The sequence below is a fragment of the Fistularia commersonii genome, chromosome 3 (assembly GCF_037954325.1).
Source record: "Fistularia commersonii isolate RoL2024-O1a breed Wild chromosome 3, RoL_Fcom_v1.0, whole genome shotgun sequence".
Taxonomy (NCBI): Eukaryota; Metazoa; Chordata; class Actinopteri; order Syngnathiformes; family Fistulariidae; genus Fistularia; species Fistularia commersonii.
Window position 1 is genome coordinate 7,108,421 of NC_141286.1, and position 23,767 is coordinate 7,132,187.

The window sequence follows — 23,767 nt, forward strand, 5'->3', positions numbered from 1 at the left end:
TAAAATCGTAAAAAAACTTTTCACTCGTAGGCCACCATTGTTTACATCGCAATGCTGACCGGGTAGTGACGTCACAATGTTGGCCCCTGGCTCCAGTCCCGTTCATTTTATCGTACGGACCAAAAACAAATCATCTGTGCGACCATTCCCATTTAAGCGTGAGAGAAAGAGCGTTAGCAAAGAGGACAGCAAAAGACAAAAGTCCATATGAGCTTCAAAATGAAGACGGACAAAAAGGGAAAGAGGCAAGAATAAGCCAAAGCAGCTATCAACGGGTGTTAGCTTCCCACGTGATCGCCCAGTCTTTTGTCATCAGATGCTACTTCTGCAGTAGCCACTTGTTTACATCCTCACAGGAGAACATCTTGCATCTCCTGCCTGTAGTATATCTTTGAGCGGGCTTCACTTGTTTCCAAAGTGAAACAAGTATGCTTGTGAAAGAAAATCGGAGGCCTAGCGTTTGGCTTTAAAAACCAGCAGCACCCGTGAGCTCTTTCAGCAGCTCAGGTCGGCTAAATACGTCAAATGCATCTGGAGAGAAGCGGCGGCGTTCTCGCTGCCGATCCTTAGGAAGTTGTATGCGTCCCTCGGAAAGCTGTGTAGACTAGCATCCGTCCCTTTGTTTCACTTGGACTGGAAATTGCACCCGAAAGCACAATTTGGCATTATTACCATGTATACAGAACCATAGCGGGCGAAAGTTAACACGCGTGGAAAGCCAAAGTGAACACGAGCAACCTTGATACGTCTTCAACCAAGCATGTGTTGCACCAGTAAAACAATGATGCTTCTCCGAGATTAAAATATGTGTTATGAGTTGTGATCTTTAAAGAAATAATTCTCTCTGCAATAGGAATTACAAAAAATTGCGTTGCACCAGAGCACTCGTCACATGCTTCGCCAAAGAGAGGATTTTTATTTTTGTGACCTTGCGACCTGTTTTATTCATGTGGCATTTGGGAGAAGAATTTTTTTGTGATGTTATACATCCATTGCATCAATTTAACTTTCCTGTTTTTTAATTTTAGTTTTTTTTTTTTTTTTTGTTATGACACACAGCCATTATCAGAAAAGAAAGTTTCAGCAATTACTGAAAATGCAGAATGTCACAAATAAATAAATAAATAAATTGTTCAGAAGAAAAAATCTCCTATTTTCTAGTCTTTTTTTTTTTTTTTTTTTTTTTTTTTTTTTTTTACTTCCTCGTCGCACCGAAATGGACAACGTGATGTTTGGGCACCATTCAAACAGGATTTCACAGACACATTCTCAGCCAGCTCTCCCAGGAACCAAATAGGATTATTAATTTGCATTTTAACTCTTGGTTGACAGGGGAACCCAAAAAAAAACGCACTGGCGAAGCGGTTCCTGCACGAGCCCCGATGCCCAAAAGCACTTTTTTTGTGTGTGTGTGTGTGTCTATAGTGTGCGCGCGAATTCCTCATGTGCATAAATTTAGCTTGGAGTTTCTCTGTCTGTCTCTGTACGTGTGTGTGTTTGTGTTCACTAAATACGCACATATCTGCAGCCTACAGAGCTTGATGGATTTTTTGTGTCTGTGTGTGTGTGTGTGTTTCTGTCTGTCGGTCCCTGCTGGTTAGGGCGGTTACAAAGCAGCCATAGATTAAGTTTTATTATGCACCAGACCTGCCTCTGCCCTCTCTAGTTTGCAGTGTCATCCCTGCACACACACACATGCACACATCCAGACCCACAATGTATCTGGAGTTACGCAACCTGCTGAGTAGACATGAGAGAACGCAGCGCTACGGTGTGTGTGTGTGCTTGTGTGTGATAAGTGTGTGTAAGTTTGAAGGGTGGGGTTGGTTCGCTGGCGTAGGACAGAAATTGGTAAATTCAAGGAGAACGCAGCACGCCACTGGTGCGGGTGCTATTGTGACAACAGATGGATTGCAGGAAAGAATTCCAATTTCCTCTTTGCGAGTAAAGCAGAGGGGGGAAAAATAGATAGTGAGACCGAAATGAGGAAAGGGGAGCAAAAAAAAAAAAGCAAAAAAAAAAAGTGCAGCACAATGAAGCGCAGAGAACAGATCGAATCAAAGGCAGAGGGAGCAGCGGCAATAATGAGAACGCATGAAAGTGCAAAGAGGAAGCGAAAGAAGAGGACGGGAGAAAAGAGTGAGGGGAGGAAGACGGGATGAGGGGAGAGAGAGAGAGAGAGAGAGAGAGAGAGAGATGTGACTTTTCATCTGTGACTGACGGTTTCCGTCTGACTGCATCTCGGCCTCCTCGTCTGCCAAGAAAACCTGAAGATGTCTCCTTAAGCATTTGAGCTTTTGTGGCTGGTTTGACTCGAGTCCCTTATTTCAAAATGGTCTCCCATTTCCTTCTTAATATGAATACACACATAGAATTTTTATGATTATAAATTTGAATTATGCATGTAGTGGTTGCATGTCCAATATGTGTGGCTGAGGGGGCAAAAAGGGCACAGGGGCTCATTTATCACATTAAACAGAGCTGGTGGTGCTGGGGGGGGAAACGGACAGCCAAAGTTATTATGCAAAGGCTCCGTTTTAAGTCTTGCGTGGACGCGGGTGTTTTGCTCGCGTGTGCGCTCTTATTTTGTGTTTGTGCGCGCCCACATGCATTCGTGCTTCCCTCCCAAGAGCCTACCCTCATTAAGCAGCCAGGCGACAGGAGTGCAGAGTGTGTGTTTTCACACGCCGTTGCTCCGATACAACGGGAGCCACGTTTTTTTTTTTAGGTGTTTTTTTTTCTCCCCACCTCCTCTCCCTCTCTCTTTCTCTCTCTCTCTCTGTCTCTCCCCTTTGTGCCTCCTCATTTTCCTCCAACTCATCTCCCTCACCCCCCCTTTCCTAATTTCTTCATTTGCTTCATCTGCCACCGAAATCCTTCTCCGCTGCCTCCTTATTGTCTTCTTCCGCCGCGTTTCCTACCTGCCTCCACCTGCAGCGCCGGCCCGTTTGTTGCCGTCAGTAATTGCGAAGGAGCTATGCGCTCTGAAAGTGAAAACATTCTCCCCGACATTTTCATATTTCCTCCTTGAAGGTTCTCAGCTGTAATTCCACCTCGGGAACCTGACAGTCTTCTTTTGCGCATGCGATTTACTTCGATATTGTGGGTAAATATGAAATAGGTCATATTTACCCACAATTGGTCACTTTGGTTATTGATGAATATTTGAATGATGAATATATATTAAAAAAAAAAGGTCAAGTCAGATTTTATTCATGTGGGCAGCCTTCTGCCTCGACCGGCAGGGGTATAAACAAAGAGAGAAAGCAAGAGTGTGATAGAGACAGAATAGGGTATGAGAGTTGGGAGGGACTGGTCTCTTGTTAGTTATAGCATTATTTAACAGTTACATGGTAATAATTACAACGGTTATTTGGTAATACATGGCAGGACTGCTGCTGGAGATCAATCCACAGCCCTTGGGGACAAGAAAAGAAGAGTGGGAGGAAGGAGAAAAGCGCATCATGGGATATCCCTCGGCAGAGGGAGTCCAACTAGAAGCTAGCCTAACTCTGACTATAAACCTTCTTGAAAAGTAAAGTGTTTTTAAAGCCTGTTCTTAAACAAAGAGAGGGTGTCGACACCCACCTGGATCAAGATGCCCTCCTCCCTCCTTGCTTTTCTGCCTTTAGAAACTCCAGAGATTGTTGACGAGAATACAGAGGACTGCATGAAGTCTATAATGGGCCAAAATTGGATCCCCGTGTCCATTAACTCTTACAAATGTACTACTTGGACCGATCTACCTTTAACTGATATTCAAGCCCAGATCTTATTAGAACCAAAATTCATCGGATCAGATAGAAGCATATCGATTTGGCTCATTCCCCAAAACTTTGCGTCCTGCCGTGGCACGACTTCTGATTCCACCAGCCTCATCCCCAGAACCCGTGAATTATTTAGGTGTCTGCTTATCTTACCAGCTCCGATTCGGTAGATGCACCATTGGAAATGCAAATTTAGGAACAAAGATGCAAAAAAAACATTTTTTGCACAGCATTGCCTAACGCTAAAAGTGACGGCGCCCCGGCAGCTAACAAGGTCAAAGACCTGCTTGCATGTCGTATTAACATGCGTTGTGGGCGATCCGATCACAGATGGACGGCTTTAATTACATCTACGAACCCTTTTTGTCTTTGCAAAGGCCGCGCCTCAAGAAGCGGAGAGCGAGGCCAAATCACCGGCAGCCCTTTGAATGCATGTTGAGCTTTTAACAATAGCGGGGACCAGCCTCTGCAAATAAAAGCTGCTCTTTTTTTTTTCCACGCCAAGCACCACCGGGGAACGGCGTACTGCAAGTGGCGAAAGCCAGATTTTTCGGGAAGCCCGGCGTGACAAAATCGAGAGTCTGCGATTTTCTGCCGAAGGGCTCGCGGTTAATCGTCTGTTACAGTGGCCACACGCCTCTAAACATGACTTGAAGACAAAATTCTACGTCGGGCCAGAGACAACCCTGCGTTCTCATTGCTTGCCTGCCTTTCCCACAATGCACAGAAAGGAGCACAGCTGAATGCGTCGATGCACTTAAGGAGGCCTATTAGGCAGCTTTCATCAGCATGCCGGCAAATTAAGAGAAACGTAGATGGAAATAAATAATTCAGTTTAGTTGAGGAGGGGGGTAAGAAAATGGAACAAATGCAGGGATGTCAACAGGTAGGGTTATAGCTCAGCCTTCCTCTCATGGCTCTGTGTGTGTGTAGGTGTGCGTGTGTGTGTGTGTGTGTGTGTGTGAGAGAGAGAGAGAGAGAGAGTGTGGGAAATGATAATGAACCTGCATAGAGGAGCTGAGTTGAGAAGACTTTCACTGCGGCCGGCCAGAGGATGAGATTATTGACCAGACTTGGGGACTGGTATGGGTTCCAAATCAAAGTCTGGGAAGAAGAATGATGACAGAGGAAAGAGTGTGTGTGTGTGTGTGTGTGTGTGTGTGTGTGTAAAATGGGGGAGGGGGCACAGGGAGAGGAGGAAGCCAGGAGTGACAAAAGGCAGCATTGCATCTCAAGCAGTTTTTATTTATATATTGTTGGTGTTCTTTTTCAGTCCTAGTTTTCTTTTTTTGTCTGTTTGTTTTGCAAAACCCCGTCAGATCACCGCTCTGTCTCAGAACTGATCGGCGAGAGCCCACCGCATCCCATTTGGGAGCTTGGAGCGTTCCTCTGTGTTTCTAAACAAAGCCCATTGATGAAAAGCTCCACTAATATTCTGAAAGAGATTTTTGCTTTTTTTTTTGCATGGAAAGGCAAATAGAGGAAGCCGCTCCGCCGCAAATATGACAAATGCATTGCCACGAGCATCGGAACTTGTTTACACAGCACGTGAACCTCCTGCCGGTGTTTGTTTGACACTCAATGTGTCGTCTTTCTTTCGCGCCGTTCAGATTGAAATTGGACCTTCGCGCCTCGAAAGCATTTTAAAAAAAAAAACAAGATGAATTTTTTTCGGTTTCGAAAAAAACAAAATCCTGTAGATAAAAAAAATACATAAACAGAAAACAAAATCACATTTTTCTTTTTTTAAACAAAGGAGCTCCACAGAGGAGGGACTAAGAGAAAATGAGATGGGGGGGGGTCATGAGCCGAGAGGAAGGAAAGGATGGGGGAAAGGTAGGTGTCGAGGGAGAAACAGAGCGTGTGTGTGTGTGTGTGTGTGTGTGTGTGTGTGTGTGTGTGTGTGGAGGAGCAGGGTTGGGGGTGCATTAGAGGATTCATCTCTTGCTGGATAATTCCCAGGAGGATCTCTCTCCAACACTTGAAAGCTGTGAAGTGTGCAGTTCTGCTCATACTCCTCCCGGTAATTGGGAGAGGGGTGGAGAGAAGAGAGGAGAGGGAGAGAGAGAAGGAGAAGAGAAGAGAAGGCGAGGCAGAGAATGGGGAGGGATCAGAGGGTAGGTAAGGCAATCAAAGGGTGAGGAGGAAGAAGAGGAACACAGAATGCGCCACCTGACTTCCTGGCGTTCTTTCTCTCCCCCTTGCTTTTTCTTCTCCCCCACGCTGTTTTACTTCCCTTTTATTTTTGCTTATTAGCCTCCTTTTTTATGTTCATCTATCTATCCTAATTTCACCTCCCTCTCTCCTACCCTCCCTTCTTCTTCTGGCCGGTGGTGGCGTGTCTGTGTTTGCAGGAGGGGTCTGCAACAAGGCCGCAGGCGTTTAATCATTGATGGAGTTTTTTTTTTTTTTCCCCCATCATACATGCAGGCCAGCAGGCAGCCCTGACTTGCTCACATGCATCAGGACCTGCTGATTCACTCTCTGGGGCCTCCAATCTCACGTACGCATAAAAACACACCCACCCCCACACACACACGCACACACACACACACACGCACACATACAAATTCTCTGCACCCATGCTGACAGGCAAAAACACAAAAGGCATCTTAACATGCACACTTACTTACTGCTGCACAAATGAATATGTAGCCCGAGTGTGTTTTATCTGCACGTGCACGTCTGTCTAGTTTATCCCGCTAGGAATGGCACGGCCCAATCAGCGACAGTAAACGTAAATGCAAGCGGGAAAGGGAGATAAAAAGCAATTTATTTGACCAGAAGAAGACAAAAAAAGATGTTTGCGTTGGCCCCGGGCCCGTTTCCACACGTATGTCTCGACAGCTCTGAGCGCCCTGCTGCCCGGCTCAAACAACATCTGGCCGTGTTGGTTTCTTAAAAAGCAAACACACTCAGCCTGCTGTATATTTCCTGTGTGTTTATACACCATCATCCCGCCTTTAATTTTGTCCCTTTTGGCCGTGCACAGAATTGGCTGTTCTCACCCACTTAGCTACTCTTACACTACTCCTTCAGCTGTATTTGGTCATCAAGTCCATATTTGTATGTCAACCTGAAACACATATTTCTCTCCTGAGGGCTATTTTTCACACTTGAACATCAAATCCAAATGTAATATTTTAATTGGGAGCTATGCTTTTTGGCATATTAGCATAAACTGACCGTTGAAAATTGTGATAATATTTGAAAAATATTGTCATTTATCAGTATTGTATATTAATATGTCAACATTAACATGCAAATATGCAAAAATGCAATGTTATTTATAGTTTGCTGTATTTTGATCCTAAAATTTTGGGCATTGAAAACTGTGATAACATTTGATAAATACTGGCACATTTGTATTAGCATGTGATGAATGACAATCGGCCAACATGATTGTTGCGTTAATGTATGCGGTTTGTCTGTCGTTTGAAATGACAGGTTTCCCTCTTTTCCTGCAGAAGAAATTTATAAAAAAGGCTTGGTTCTGGTAAAAAAAAACAAAAAAAAAGAAGCTTTACGACACGACGGCTGCCATTGAAATTAGCTGGTAGCCTTGCAGAAAAAAACGGAGGCGTCGCTTTTCAGTACTATTTAGCCCTTAATACGAATGCAATAATTTGATCTCAGTCACATCACATCCTTACTCTCCACATAAATTTTCACCAAAGTCCACCCTTGTGATTTATTTTTCTGTCCTGTTTTGACCATTTTTGGTCGAATATGGTGTAAAACAGAAGAGCCACTTGTAAAAACAGATTCAGTGGGAGGACATATTATTGGTAATCTATTTTGATCACTATGTGGTTTTATTGCACGTGCGTCCCGAAAACCAAAACTCCGGGAAACCGTTGCCTTCTTCCTCCTCCTGTATATAACATATCTGAGATAAAATATGAAAGACTAACTATCTGAGAATTTTTTAATTAAAAACACACACGGTCTCGGACGTATCTGTCTAACCCTTACCGTCACCGAGGCCTGATGACATGGAGGTAATATTTCCCATAATGAAAAGGCTGACACCAGCAAGATATCATAATGTTATCCTAGGCAAAAGAGATTATTAAAAACTATGGGGATGGAGTTATCAATCTTGTGAATTTAAGAAGGGGGTTTAGCCGCCACAGTCAGGACAGCCCCCGCGGTTCAATATATCCACCTTTAATTTATAACACGGTAAATCAGTAGGGTGGAGAACCCGGTTTGCATCCCGGTAACAAGTGTATGCCTAATTACACCTAAGGATGATTGATGGGAGCGGTGGCGTTCCCTCCCTCTTGATTCATTGCACCTCAGTTGGAAAGTGCACAGGTCGTAACAAATGTCTGAAGTGCAGACGACGCGCAGATCGCCGTTTCCAAACCCCAGGGGTCCGATGACCCGTGGGGATCTCTGGGTGTGCGCTGCATTAATTCCGCCCAAGACAAGTATCATCACATCATGTGCTTGCTGAATATAAATGATATAAAAAGTTAATTTACCCGTCGCGTTCCAAAAAGCCATCTGAAAATGAAAAAAAAAAAAGGCTGAGTGACTTTCGAAAAATCGGGGTTTCAACCACGACTGCAGCCGTCTCACTCGTGAATTTCGCTCAGCGCGACCTCGTCGAATCCTGCGGCAGCAGGTAGAGCTCACGCCCCCTCCTCCCCCTCCTCCGCAACCCCCCCTCTATTGTCTGCCTGTCTGTCCGTCCGTCTGTCCGACTCCTGATCAGAGAGTTTTATTTTAATGATTTTATTTCTCGGAGGATTAAAGCCCAGGCCCGTGGAGTCAAAAACCGAATCGCTCCCTCTCCCTCTCCTGCCCTTTCTTCACTCCTCGCCCTCTTTTCCATTTCATTCGCCCTCTCCTCCCCCCTTCCAGCCAAACAAAACTCCACCCTGGGATGGATGGATTAATGACCTCTCTCTCATGTCAATGCGCACACACTCATATGCTGAATCAGTCATTGTATTACCCATCTGCATGCATGTGTATGCTTATCTTTTGTTTTTCTTCAGTGCAAATAGAGTCATCTGTGTGTGTGTGTGTGTGTGCATGCGCACATAAGCGTGCCCACCTGTGTAATCCACTTTATTATATTAACCACTCCGCCCGGTGAATCATAGTCGGGAACCTGCCCAGCGCGTAACATCATTGTGCAGAAAAAAAAGCAACGTACAAAATAGTACTTCAGTGGTTATGCGGCTGCTTCCATTAAATACATTATTCAATCTGCAGTGGTTCAACACGACGAGGTTTCACCGCGCAAACGTGAGATGACATGACAGAGAGTTCACATCTGCGCTTATTTCAGTTCCCAGTCCATTGGTATCATGGAATGCGTTTTTTTTTTTGTTTTTTTTTTTTGGCATCTGGTGACTGTAAAAACAACCTAGACAGACAATGAGGTACAAAATGAGAAGCGGCACAATGGAAAGGCTGCACACATGCAACGCTGAAATGAATAGGATGAAGCGCGTGCGCGTGTGAGTGTGTGAGTGTGCATGTGGAGGTGACTGGGGGGTGCAGAAACTGGCTCGGTTTCATCATTGTTCTACAGTTCACTTCCAATTCGGCTGCACGAGGCTGTACATGCGGGGTGATGACAATGATTTATCATAATAGGTAAGAAAGACTGAGGTGATCTCTAAATCTGGCTTTCACGGAGGGATCCGGAAAAAATATGGCATTGGGACCACAGGTGATGGGGAGGTTGTGTCGTGGATGAAAATCGCAAGATTTGGCAACATATCCCATTAGAATATGCAGCATTTTGCTTTGTTTGGTCTGCAGACCTGCAGTGTCGGTGCTGATGATTCACGTCTACTGACACAAATATGTGAAGGTGCTGTTTGTGGAGGTCGCAAATAGGCGGCGACGGGGAACGGGTGACTGTTACCTGGGCCCAGTGGCGGGCGAGGCGCAAGGAGTAAAAAAGGAATTCAGGAAATGCCTCATTTTGGACTTGCGTCACAAAACAATCCAAAGAAAAAGCAATAAACAAAAGACACACAGGGGTTGCTCTCTAGCTCGCAATCAAAATATCACCCCAGAGTGGCGTCTAAAAACATCTAGACTGAGGAAGTGCAGGGTTGCTGCTAAAAAAGGGGAGATGGGAAAAAGAAATCTCGGCAGTTGAGGAAGTACTTAGCAAAACGTGAAGGTATAGAAACGGTGGAGACGTTTTGATTTCGTAATCTTACACGTGGCGGTCTGAGACGGCAGGCAGTCTAATGCCGCTGCCTGCCTGAAAGTGACAGTCGCCAGACGCCCGTGGCTGTTATTCAATCAGACGCCAGAACGTTTGCTTTGTTTTGCCCCACATTCTGCCGACTGTCACCGGCACAGCTGTGATCCCCGGTCTGAGTCCGTACGTTTGTACAAAGCAGATCAAGATGTTTGAAACGATGTGCATCTCGAATTAGAGAGGAAGGAGGTCGCTGATAGCTCGTCGTCGTCGTCGTCATACAGGCACAGCAACCTGTGATGTGAGCTTTGAACTGCAGTCGGGGCATAAACATAGTCCCTGTATATTCTGACTGTAGCTTCTGCTCAAATGGATAAGAAAAATAAAACGTTATTCATTTAAAGTCCTTATAGATATACAGAAATCGCAGATAGGAAAAAAACTCGAGCGATAAATGAATGCAAGTGTATGCTTTTAGAGAAGCTTTTGCGAAAATTAACCGCGTGAAGGTAAATTGAGACTCAAAATCACCAGGATGTTTGAATTCTAGTGATTGGTTGCGTGTCTCTGTATTGCCGTTTGATTGACAGGAGACAGGTTAAGCCCCGCCTCTCTCTGAATGATGCCTGGGGATGGCGGCAGCTCTGCTGCAATCCTGTGTGCAGGAGCAGCGCTAAACACAATGATGAATGTTTATTTAAAATGATATAATTATAAAGATAGATTCATTTGAAATTTCCATCCATCCATCCGTCTTCTGCCGCTTATCCTGCACTCAGGGTTGCAGGGGATGTTGTAGCCTATACATCAGGCCATAACAGACAGTCAGTCGCAGGGCCACATGCAGCAATTTCCCAATTTTTTCCCGATTAATCTGCGGCATGTTTTTGGATTGTGGGAAGAAACCGGAGAACCCACGGGGAGACACAGGGAGAACATGCAAGCTCCACGCAGAAAGTTCCTCTCGTCGGAATCCAACGAGAGCCCTTCGTGCTGTGAGGCTGAATCACTAATCGCTGCGCCACCGTGTCGCAAATTGGAAATTTTTATATAATAAGCTAATAATATATCCTGATAATATGATAATGATAATAATATAATTCAATAATACAATAATTATCTGTTTGAACTGTTTAACTCTGACAGGTACAAAAAGTGTTGTGTTCTTGAGTTTTAAGAAAATGTATTATTATTATCATTGTTATTATTATTATTATCATTATTACAAAACTCAACTGAAATAAATCTCATCAGAACAGAGCTCTAGTTAGAAAATTCTAATTATTATGCATCTCATAAAAGAGTCATTTTCAAGGTCAAGGTCAAGGTCATTTTCAAACTTCAAGTACTTTTTATGTACATTTTTATTTATTTTGTAGAAGTAAGTAATTATTTTTTCACAATTCACAATTGCACACTCCTTGTTTATTCACAGATAATCCTGGTAGTTTTTAAGTGCCCTTTTTAAAAGGGCTTTCAAAGAGCCCGCTGATCAAATGCAAGACAGTGGATGATGAGTTTGGTATAAACTGAAAAGTTGAAAAATGGCAGAGGAGGAGAAGAAGGAGGGGACATTTGTGTTTGGGGATTAAGTTCAGATATAATTCAGCCATTGGGAGGAGCGCGTTTGTTTCCGGGTGAAGAAAAGAACCAAGTTTAGGACAGACAGCGATTCGTTTGCCGACCTAAAAGACAAGCAACCTGAAATCAATTAAGGAGATCTGAGCTGCAAGTTTTTTAACCAGAGAAAACTGACAGGAGCGCAGACACAACCCCTGGTATCTCCACAATAGAGCGAACAATCAATTAAGCCGGGGGTCGAGGTGATCAGTGGGTGTTTTGATAGATCGAAGAGGCTTTGTCAGTGGAGTGTGTTTTTGCGGAGGAGACGGCTTTGTGCTGGGAGGGGCCAGACAGCTGAGGCAGGGAAACTTTGGATGGCGATCTCTGCAGAGACTGCAAATGAGGAAAAGCGAAAGCCAGCGAGCGCTAAAGAAGTACGATCACGAAGGAAAAACAAATTGAAAAGTGGGAATACAAGCTTTCTGAAGCGGCCCCGTGTGAAAAAAGCAAAATACAACCAAAAGCTGGAAAGGATGCACATGAGTGAAAACTTTAAATCTGAAGGGAACTTTCCAAAAAGTGTTTAGTATCATAAAGTGGTTATGGGGAAGATGAAAAGACGGGAATATGAGGGAGAAGGAGCGGTGGCGAGGTGCAAAATCATCACTGCAGATTTGATGACGCGTCAGCCTGCGAGATGTGGCTGATAGCGAGGAAGAGAGGACGGCGTGGAAGTGAAAAGGGGCGCGATAGGAATCCTATTCTTTCCTCGTGCGAATGGGACGGATCGGGCGGCAAAGCGGAGATTTGAGATTGTCGCGAGTTGCGGATGGACCCGCGTGATCTCGGCTGATCCACAAAACTTTTTTAATCGGGGCAGAAACCCTCAATGTGGGTGGCCTTGTGGCTCGACCGGCCAGGGTTGAACAAAATAGGGTCAAAGCAAGAGTATGAAGGAGGTATGCGGGTCAGGACAAGCCATTTTGATCTCTTACTATCAATAGCAGTAGTGCTAACAGTTTCTGGTGACATGATACAATAATAGATTTGAGATTTATAAGAAATAATGATGACCGCATGGCAGGACGGCGGCTGCAGTAGATCAAGCCACGTCCCCTGGGAACCTGCGAGATGACGGAGCCTGAGGACTTGGGAGAAGATGTGAGGTTACTATAATGCACTAATGAAGGGATTTGAGTGCAGACCGGACAGAAAGGGTAGGAAGAATAGGAACCATGACCTGCAGAGGAAGCTTACGTTAGCATAGCTAGGGGCTAGCATTGCTAGAGGCTAGCCTAGCGCTGACAATATGTCAATAAGCCTTCTCAAAAAGGAAGGTTAAGCCTATTCTTGAACAAAGAGAGGGTGTCCGACCCCAGAATCAAAATCGGGAGTTGGAGCTCAGTAACCGAATACTCCGGCTGCCCATCCTTCCTTTAGGGACCCTGGGGGGGTCGCGTGGAGCCCTGCGTCCTGGGAGCGTAGAGCTCCAACCGGATGGCGGGCTTCTTAGCGTGCGCCGGTTAAAACGACAACTCAAAATTGAGTGGTTTACACTGGGAAAATGTGTTACTGTATAAACACGAGTGTGTCCTCAGGGGATACTGGCACACACACATACAACCAGACACAACAATCGGGCGTCTCCTGGGAATTCCTTTGGTTTTAATAGTTCTCATGAAGCAACGTCATGTGGATAACTTTCTTCTCTCTCCTCATATTGGCAAGGCTGATCCTAGCATTTCGCCGCATGCACACACACACACACACACACACACACATACACACACACATCCCTCCCTTCTTTGTCCTCCTCCACTCCCGACAATATTTACAAGACCCCAGAGGCACCCAGACGCTCCCAGCGGATGTTCCTATGAGTGCCTCCCCGTCTCCTCCTCGCTTCTGGGGGAGGGTTCGGTAGAGAATGGGGGGGCCGGTGATTCCCTGGGTCCAGCAGGGGCCGCCACCAATACTCTCTCTTGCCAAAGCAAACAGATGGAACCAGAGAGAGAGAGGAAGAGACAGTGTGTGGTTTCCAAGACGAGATGAAACACAGTCTGGCTATAGAGTTAGATTTTCTTTTCTTCCTCCTCTTTTTTTTTTTTAATTATAATTCACATCTCTCACCTCTAACCACTCCCTGTCCAGCCACTCTTCCTCCCTTGAGGATGTTCCCCGTTCCCCCCGCGGCTCCCTTTAATTGTTTGTACTGTTACAGTTGTTCCCTAATCAATCCGTCGTCCTGCTTACAGATTGATACGCCTCCGTCACCCCGGGGTGTCATTTCATAACAGTGATTAATAGTTTTAAGTCTCACGTCCTCTTCCTCTGAGGCGCGGTGACTAATCTGCCGTCTCTCGCTCGTCTTCCTCCAGCCAAGAAAGCTCCGGACGGCTCGGTGATCGCCAATGGTTACTGCGACTTCTGCCTCGGAGGCTCCAAGAAGACCGGCTGTCCCGAAGACCTTATCTCCTGTGCGGACTGTGGACGCTCAGGTAGGGCAAAGCTGAAGGGGATGTTTGGCAGGAGAAAGGAGGTCCTCTGTTGATGCACAGTCTTGAAATATCCCGGTTTGTCGAACGCCGCAGACGTTTCATTTGCCCGATACACAAGTGTCAATTACTGTTCAGCAATTTAAAAGAGAAACGGACCATACCAATGTTTTTTTCTTCCAGCCCATCTTCTCCAAACCACATAGGATGAGCATTATTGATTTTCATGTTTTGTAATGTTTCGTGTTTTAGTTTTTTTTTTCTCGACTTCCAGATTTCCAAAAAATAGATTAAATTCTGTTTCGGAGCTTAAAAAAACACATTGTTATTCTTAGTTTTTAATATGCTGCCATGTCAAACTAAATTTAGGTCCCCCCTGAGTCCAAGAATGCTGCAAAACACCAAAACACACACCTGACTAACTACTTAACAAGTAACTAACGAGCTAAGTAACTCTTTAACTAAGTAATAAATACTGTAACTATGCGAAAAGTGGCGATTGCATGTCATTTCACTGTAACTGTGGCATTTAGTTTTTTTCACCAACTATTGTCCTTTTGTTTGCACAGATTGAGTAGAAACGTCCCCATAGACATTTCCACTCAAACACAGACATTTCATATACATGTATACTGCATATATATATGTATATACAGTATATATATTTTTTTCATGCTTTCCTAACAGGCTCAGTCACACTGCTTTTAAAGCAATTTGAAAATTCATCCTCCCGCTGTATGAAAACCACCGCCTTCGGAAAGTCCAGAAACAAACAAACATCTCGGTCAACACACTTTTGAAAAATAGCTGCTGTAGTATATCGGGCTCTAAAATCGCAGTAAAAAGAGTTTTTACTTGTCATGCAAAGCATGCACCCGGCAGGCCGTGCTTTTGGAGCTCCGACAAAAATAGTTCCAACATCAGGTGACCGATTTGCAAAAAGGAAGCAATGTGGGGATAACAGTTTCGCCAAATGTCACCCATCAAAAATGGTGATAAGTGAATACGCTGGTTAAAACGAGACAAGCCCACTTCCTTTTGTCTTTAGATAGTCACCATTGAAATTTCTGTCGCTTTCTTTTGTTTGTTTGTTTGGATGCGCAGATGAACGTTATATCAGTATGAAAAGAAGCGGTCTGGTTTTTCCTTTTGCATTCCCCCAGCACTTATTACGATGAACAGCTAATGCACATTTGGAATAATGGATGGCCAGACGTAGAGCAAAAGATTTTTTTATTTTTTTTATTTTTTTTTTATGATCGCTAAGAATAACCGTATCAGATGATAAAACTACAAGACCACAATTTAAGTTAATAAAAATGTTGCATGTAACTCACGGTCCACGCAATGGGAAGGACGCTCTGCAGTTGGCTGGGGGGAACTGCAGCGCGGTCGGGCACAAAGTCATGTCCGCTGAGCTCAGTCTCCAGGTCTTGGCAATAAAATGTGAATGATTTCAATGAAATGTAATCTCCTTGATGTGACCTTCTTACCTGGAAAATACGCAGAACTGTTTCGAATCATATTGTGTGCTGCATGCCTTTCCATAAGCCATTGTGTGTATTTATTTATTTATTTTTTACTTTCCGGTAGAACTGTCTACCTACATTCTGAATTTTGGTTGTGAATGACTGACAATACATTTTATTGGATTATTATGTTTTCTTTAAATCCAGTTGTATCTTTTGTTTATCCTGTTTTTATTATCGTAACAATATTTCCCTTTTTTCAACTTGTGTTGTACATCCTGGATGTGTTTATACATGCGGATTTTCTGTATTTATCAACTGACTGTATGTATTTGTTCATCCACATGTTTCCTTTTTATTGAAGAAATAAAACAAAAAAAGGAGAACCAAAAAGATGTATGTGATTTGTAGCAAATGGGCTAAAGCATGCGAAACACTGGTATGGTCCTTTTTTATTAGTCATCGAATAAACAAATATATAGAACGTAAATAGCTAGCTGTAACAGCAGAAATTACCATTTATTTATACATGGAAATGTTTACAGTTAGTATGGTAGCTTTAGCAAAGTATGCTCATGTTTATCTATTGAACAGCACAACCTGTCCAGAACAGATAAAAAAAAAGAAAATATCACTCTCTCAATAAATTCCATGTCCCCACCTTTAATCCCCTTGTTTTTATTCCCTTCAAATATGAATAAATCAGCTACAAGAAAACATTCTGGCGGATAGACAGAAAAGATGGATGATGGATGACTGTCCTTAAAAAACAGAAAGCGATGGTGAAAACTGAGTGGGCGTGTGCTTGCGCGTGTGTGTTCATTTGTGCGTATGTGTGTGTGTGTGTGTGTGTGTGTGTGTGTGTGTGTATGTATGTGTGCCCGTGTGTGTGTTTGTGTGTGTGTGAGTATGTGTGTGTGCGTGCATGTGTGTGTGCACACCCAGGCCACCCATCTTGTCTGCAGTTCACAGTGAACATGACGGCTGCAGTGAGGACTTATCGCTGGCAGTGCATCGAGTGCAAGTCCTGCAGCCTGTGTGGCACATCTGAGAACGACGTAAGATCCCCCTCTAAACGACGTGTTAATTGTGAACGCATGACACACACACACACACACACACCTTCTGAACCCGTCTTCAAGCTGCAAATCAGGGGCGAGTTTTGAGGCCATTGTATTTGCAGACTAATAACCATCCAGCTTGCTTTTTTTATGCATTCATTGTTCTATATACATTTTCACTAAAAGCTTACACACTCGCTAATAAAAATGAGATTTTAAGCTGCAAGCCTGCAACCGGGATTTGTGATATCACAAATAGCTCGTGACCAAGAGCTCAGCTAGGTTTTTGTAGCCGATGTTGATACTGCTACTTGATATAAAAATTATTATATACATGAATCTTAAGATACTGTGTATATATTAAGTAACTAAGTATTGCTATCACACTGTAGTAGAAGATGCATAGTGAAAGTTGGCATTATGCAAAGTGTCCCAGTAAGTGATTTACACATTCTTTGCATTTTCATCTACAATGATTTTACTGAAATGTCTCTAGTTACAACTATTGTTTATGCAAGATACTGTCACCAACTGTGTTACGTTATAATTACATATGTACATTGGATGAAGTTGATATCACACGTTGAAGGAGAAAAAAAAAATCTAAATTAAGTCATATCAATGCGTTTGGATGATTTTAACATCTGGACCGTTGGATGATGTTGAACATCGGTTAGTCAACAGATGTCTCAGCCCGCGTTCAGCGTTTATTACCTGCTGGGAAAGACAATCTAAGGGGCTCATTGGGGCTTTTACATTAAAAAGATATGTTGTCGTGTTGGTAAACACACACTGATAATCATATTTTTGAGGAAGGTTGATATCAGGAGTTAGCAGTCAGGTTTCTACATAGTCATGAATTTCAAGAGTAAGATTGCGTTGTTTGAAATGTGGTGAATCTATTGTTTTCTTTGAAGTGTCAATTCACTTGTTCCTCAGACGCTCAAAGCACATCGAGTTTTGTATTTTTGTGCTCTTAAACACACTCCGATGTAAATATTTCCAACCATTTTTCCATTTTTACAGTCACTGTAAAAGTTAATCCATATGTCTGTATGATTAGCACGCAGATGATTCTGTTCCCAATTTTAATGAAGAAAGAGATGGTGTGTGTGTGTGTGTGTGTGTGTCCCAGTCTGTCTATACCTACGCCAGATGCTGACTTGAGTATTCTCTTCTGTTCCAGGACCAGCTGTTGTTCTGTGATGATTGTGACAGAGGCTACCACATGTACTGTCTGAGCCCTCCCATGTCTGAACCACCAGAGGGTACGTAACACAGCGACACTAGCCGAAAGCAACCGGAAATACAAGTGTTATCAAAACGAGCGGTGGATAAGCGCGGCGGCCTCTAGTCGCGCCGCTCGGTCCAAAGCTCCTCACCCGGCTCACTTTTATCGTCTTTACGTGGCTGTGTTCGAAACCCGTGGTCGAAAAAAAGAAATTCAGAACATAAATCGGGTTCTTCATTACACAGAGGCCCTCAGGACTCCTTATGCTTCTGCATCTTTGTAGGAGCAGATGTAATTTAATTAATCTTAAATCCACTGGAGGCACACTGTGGCAATCATCACAGAAATGGAGCAGGTTCATCTGTCTAAATCACGCCACTTGCCTACTGTACGTAAGATGGCTGCCTGAGGATGTTTAATGGTGTTGTCATGGAAATGAGTGGAACAAAGATACTCTGTTTCCATGGCAAAAGTCACTCTTGGCTGAACATACAGTAGCGGTGCCACTTGTGTTCAACACTCACTAACTGTCATGCTCAGCCCACACATGCTATGCTATTTATTTACAAGATCCCCCAGTAGTAGTTATTCTAAGCCTTTCTCATATTTGCCGCTATGAACCGAGTTGCATTTTAGCGACGTCTGACGTCGATGTCTAATTAATGGTGCAACAAATCCCGTGTCAAAAAAATCCAGAACCAAATTGCTGTTAAATCCCCTTCCATCCACAAACTACAAGCACAGCATGTGGTGTTCTAACATCCAGCTTTCATTTACAGTGTTACTCAACGCTCTGTCCGCAATGAGGGATTAATCCACCAGGCTTTACAATAGCAGTGATTGAACTTGTGATCTGTGTGTGTGTGTGTGTGTTTGTGTGTGTGTGTGTGTGTGTGTGTGTGCGTGTGTGTGTGTGTGTGCCAGGGAGCTGGAGCTGTCATCTGTGTCTGAGACAACTGAAGGAGAAGGCCTCAGCCTACATCACCCTCACTTAATCTGAGCTGCACCTCATCCTCTTGGCCCCCTCATCCTCTCCCAGACCACCTCTCTGTCACCCCTCTCTGTGCCTCAGCCGCCCTCCGATCCGCCCCCGCCACCGCCCTCTCCGACTTCCGCCCCTGTGACCTTTGACACGACTCAGCACAACGCTGCTCCCGCTCTCGAACACCTCCTCAATAGCGAGCCGATCTCCGTCCTTTTTGTGTCACTTGCCCCCCCCCCCCCTCACCCCTCCCGTTGAGCTTGAATGGACGGCCTCCACGCGCACTCTTTCCTCCCCGGCCTCAGCAGAAGAATTCATCAGCTGGCAATACGTTTTTTTTTTTTGAGAGCGAGACTCACACTCCAGACTGCCAAGGGCACTTCAGAGGCCTACAGCTCTACAGGAACCCTCTTAAGGGCCCTCAGAAGAGCCCTAATGATCTTCAGCTGCAACTCAGTCAAGTAGTGAATGAGAATTAACAAGACGGATAGGTGAAAGGCAGAGGGCAGGTCTTGGAAGACCCTGGATAACCACGAGGCAGTACGCTCCGGTGTTAGCCAACTGTGAAATGTACACCAAACCAAAATTTTCATCGACCGCATCTTTCTTTAAGAGCTGAGACAATGAACTTCTGCAGGAGCTGGCTGCCTAGAGACGTTTGAAAGGAGGGACCTGTACAAAATTCTGACTGGTACTCCGCTGGCGCATCTGGTCAAGGACCTGAACCATCTTCCTCCTTCCTTAGTGACACGCTTTTGGACACTTTTCACATCAAACAACGTGTAAAAAATGACGATTAAGGCTCATCTTTGTTCCCACCGATCCCCGACCCCGATCTTTCCCTTCTCCGAAACAGTGACTGTTGAAGCCAATGACACTGAAACGCTCCTGGTGCTCGGCGTGTATCAAATGTGTGTTAAGAATGTAGGGTCGATGTGTGGACGATGCAGAAGTTCGGCCTTTTCCGAGGCCCAAAAAAAAAACGTATTTTTTATGGTTCCGTTTTTATTTATTTATTTCGTTCTTTCATTTGCATGTCGTTATATCACTTTTTTTCTAATATTTTTAATTGAAATCCAAAAGAAAGCACACTTAATTCGCAATAATATGTTTGTGATATGAACTGTTTTGGCCAAACCGGGTGTGTTTTAATCTCTTTGTGTGTCTGTTTGTTTGTGTGTACACGAGCATTGCAGTAACTGTAGCCAGCTCCACGCTTGGTGGGATCTGTGAAAGGAGCTGAGTAGCAGGAAGGTAATGCGAATGAGAGGGAATTCAGCATTTTCCTGTTCAAGCATTCCGGCAGTGATGTAGATGGGACAAAGTCATTGTTTTGCAAGTCACGATTAAATCCAAAACATAATTGTTTCATGAGACTTTGGACGCCTAAAAATCTCACTGTGATCTCCTTACTGAATTGAATACTCTTTAAAAAAAATACCTGCCAGCTCACGATCCATTTGACCACTTCATGACCCCAGTTCGAGTAGCTTGTCAAATGCTATGGCACCTGGGAATCGAGAAAGTTCCCATTAAGGGATGTCCCATTTACAAATTGAGGCCGTTGAAGATGCTGAAAATAGAAGAAATAGAAAACAAGTCCTCCTCTTGATTCTGCCATATTAGCATCTACTGTTAGCACCTAATGTTGGGATCTTGTTGTCACCAACACCGAATACATCTCTGGAGGTCACATTATTTCTGTAGTAGTAATAGTTTTATTGAGTGCAAAAATACCCCTGCCATTACCCAGAATCTATGGCGAAATGAGTTAAAAAACAGAAGTGTTTGCTGGTTAAAAAAAATCAAGTGCGGCGCAAATATAACTGGGGATATTTTAGCGCGAAAAGGACCGTGTCAACAATGTCAGATTTACAGACCTCTTATTTTCCCAGTGGAACTTTCCCCTTTCCCAGTTGCTCACAAATGCAGTATATTTAAGCCAAATATGAATTGTGTTATTTTCAAGTGTGTGCCCCTCACATACTGAGCACTTCTTACGTGACTTATTCTGTTTTTCTATGCTATGTTATGTCGCTACAGACCTGGAGACAGCAGGATCAATTGACGAATCATGCTAGCAAGCGCTAAAAATTGGTTTCTCTGTTAATGGGGATTTCCAAAAATGTCCCGATTCTTTCCTCGGCGGTGAACTGGAAGACAAAAAGGAAATGGAAACCACACAAACCCCTCAGAGTTCAGAAACAACACACACAAAATGCTGGGCGGAGTCACCGACACAGTTGCGGGTGTTTGAGTTTAGCCAAAATGCTAATTGTCCTCAGCTGTGTAGCTTGAAACAATACTCAACTTGAAAGCTATTGATTTATAGTCAAACACGTTTTAACCAGTCACTCAACCACACTGCATCTTTTTCTGCATGCTCATGAAGATTTAAATGGCTGTAGGCTAGTTTCACCAAAATATGGCTGCATCTATTTGACTCTAGCTAGCATGTGTGTGCACTCGAGTGATGTCCAGAGGCAGAACTGTAAGCTTTACTCGCATATTATAAATCTTCGGGGCTCGGTGGGGTTTTAACGTTCAGGCAAAGGGTTGGGTTAAAGTTGTCAAATTTGAATTAATATCTGAAGTATTCGGATTTATCTCTCAACTCTGAATTTTCTGCACAACGGCCTGCTAAACCCAGCATGTCAGACGCTAATACGGGGTGAAATAACAAAAACAATTTTTTTCGCTAACACTATTCCTGCAAGTTAAGAGCGAGCGGAACAATCTGTCACCTGGAGAAGAAGCCGAGATGTTACACACAAGCCTTTACGTAACGTGAGGAATTTCGCCAGCATGTATTCTTGTGAGCTTGATAAAAAACACCTTTTCATTAAACCCCCAAAGGCCTACTAAGGTATTGTTGTCAAGGCAACTTCAGCAGGCACAATTTTCAGAGAAAGCTACAGTACAAGTGCTAATTCAGGAGAGGGATTTTAAAAATATGGAGAACTCACCCATCCATGAATCTGAGAAATGTAAGCCTGGAGGACATTGTCAAAGGGAGATTGGAGGACAGCAAATTTCCACTTCATATCTGAGATATGTGATATTTTCGGTCGGTATCAGAGTGTCCAATGGGCCAACTGTCCTTGATTTGATTGACCGCCGTGTCTCGGGAAGAAACTTACAAGATTAGCTGGTTTGTAAGAAAATACCTGAAGTATGAAAACCATCTGATGCAGACAAACTGCAGGTGCAGATACTGCACCCACTCTTCATCCAGTGTAAATCCTCAGAAGCATGACCGATGAAATGTTTCTCATTTCATGTTCGATATAATCAGTATCGCTTTTGGAATAGCGCCGGGCGACGCCGCTGAATTCCTCCTCCATTTTGCGTCGGGGGTCCCGATTTTAGACGACCCGCCTTTCATCGTATTTTGCACAACATCTGGCCGCATTCGCTCGCCCGGAACGTTCATACCTGGGTGAGCGAGCGTCTGCGCATGTGCGTCGGGGTACTGAAAGGTCGGAGAAAGGCAAACCAAAATTCTGGGGGTTTTCTAGCACTGCGGACATTTTGTTTCTCGTTGTAAGTCCTGACATGGCACAGCGCTGCCGGGGGGGGTGGGGCGGGGGTGCTGCTGTGTACAGATAACAACGAAAGTGTAGCTGAAGGTACTCATTCCACACCCGCCACTTGTATAAAGAAACATGCTGTTTCATTTTGCAGTGTTTTCAATCAATGTTGTATTTTACAAAAAAAAAAAAAAAGAAAAGAAAAGAAAAGAAAAAAGAAAAACAACCCATCAGTAACAAATTAAATATTGTTTATTTCCACAAAGCAGTCAGAGGTAATGTCTCGGTCGGGCGTACGTTTGAATGGAAACGGATGAGGATGAGGGATTGATTGAATGGGAATGTTTGGATGATGACGATGGTGACTGAAAACCCTTTATTTTGGGAGCTTTCCTGGCATTTATGAGAAAAATGGTGGAGTCATTTTTGATTGTACTATCTGGGAGGTGGGGGTAGAGGGCAGGGGCGTCGGCCTGTTGGGTCGGGGGATATCAGTACGACTGTTCAACGAAACCTGACGCACCTCCTAGGTAAAATGGTGGTGGGGGGGGGTGTGTGGGGTGGACTCGAACAAAGCTGCAAAACGGGAACCTCCAGGCCTCAAGTTGACCCAATTATACCCCCCTGACACACACACACACCCCACACACACCCTGTCGGGGCCTTCAGGGTGGCTTGGCCTCTCTTGTAAAACTGTTGTTCTGTGATTTTGCTTGCACTTTTTTTTTTAAATTCCCAAAAATAAGAAATTACTCTAAGTCTGTATGCGTGAGTGCGATTGCTCTTTTTAATTTTTTATTTTTATCATTTTTTATGTGATTGTCTGCTGTGCACACTTTATAAATGTTATTTTGTATTTTTTAAATCTTTGGAGGAAGAATAAATCTTCCAGGCCCCCCCCCACCCCAACAAAAAAAAAGAAATACACACACGTGCACACACACACTCGTGCACGCGCGCACACACACACTCATACACAAACACACTGTCTGGGAATGCTTTGAAATGAGGATTGTGACCGCATTGCTGGCAACACGCCTGTCAGTCATTCTCTGTGAATTCATTCGGCTTTCTCAATTTATCCAGTGTATTTTTTTTTTTTCCTGCCCTCGACTAATTTTCTTTTTCATTAAAACGATGAGATTTAAAAAAAAAATTACCTCTACCTTTGTGTTGTCATTTTGTGCGCGCACATTTGTATGCTACGCTCGACGACGGTTAGGGTTTCCGTCCCATGTGCCTCCTGCGTTTTTTGCCAACTAGGACAGCTTCCTTGTCACTTGAACCTTTTTTTTCAGGTGGAAAAGGTTTTCTTGCCCACACAATTATTCCCTTGTGCGTGGTTATAATTGCAAGCCAGCAGACGATAACAATAACAATTTGCACCCATTCGCCGTGCAGATAAAAATCGATAAAAGCCACTGTTCAAAGGCAGCATTTGAATGCCGAATAACCAATTATCATTTTGAATTTGAATGTACCGTGTTGCTT

General features: G+C 43.9%; 1 protein-coding gene across 7 annotated transcripts in view; it reads left to right on the forward strand.

Annotated features, from left to right (window-relative positions):
* The window catches only part of dpf1 (double PHD fingers 1), a 57,211-nt gene extending 33,772 nt beyond the window's left edge, over window positions 1-23,439 (forward strand). For 4 of the 7 annotated variants that reach the window (XM_086143444.1, XM_086143452.1, XM_086143455.1 and 1 more), the window contains exons 9-12: window positions 13,887-14,006; window positions 16,418-16,530; window positions 17,720-17,801; window positions 18,689-23,439. In XM_086143444.1, coding sequence (XP_085999570.1) covers window positions 13,887-14,006; window positions 16,418-16,530; window positions 17,720-17,801; window positions 18,689-18,759 — 386 coding nt within the window. In that variant the 3' untranslated portion in view covers window positions 18,760-23,439. The remainder of the gene's footprint in view (window positions 1-13,886; window positions 14,007-16,417; window positions 16,531-17,719; window positions 17,802-18,688) is intronic. The other 3 variants (XR_015104544.1, XM_086143453.1, XM_086143456.1) reach the window with 3 other exon arrangements.
* The last annotated feature ends 328 nt before the right edge of the window (window positions 23,440-23,767 follow it).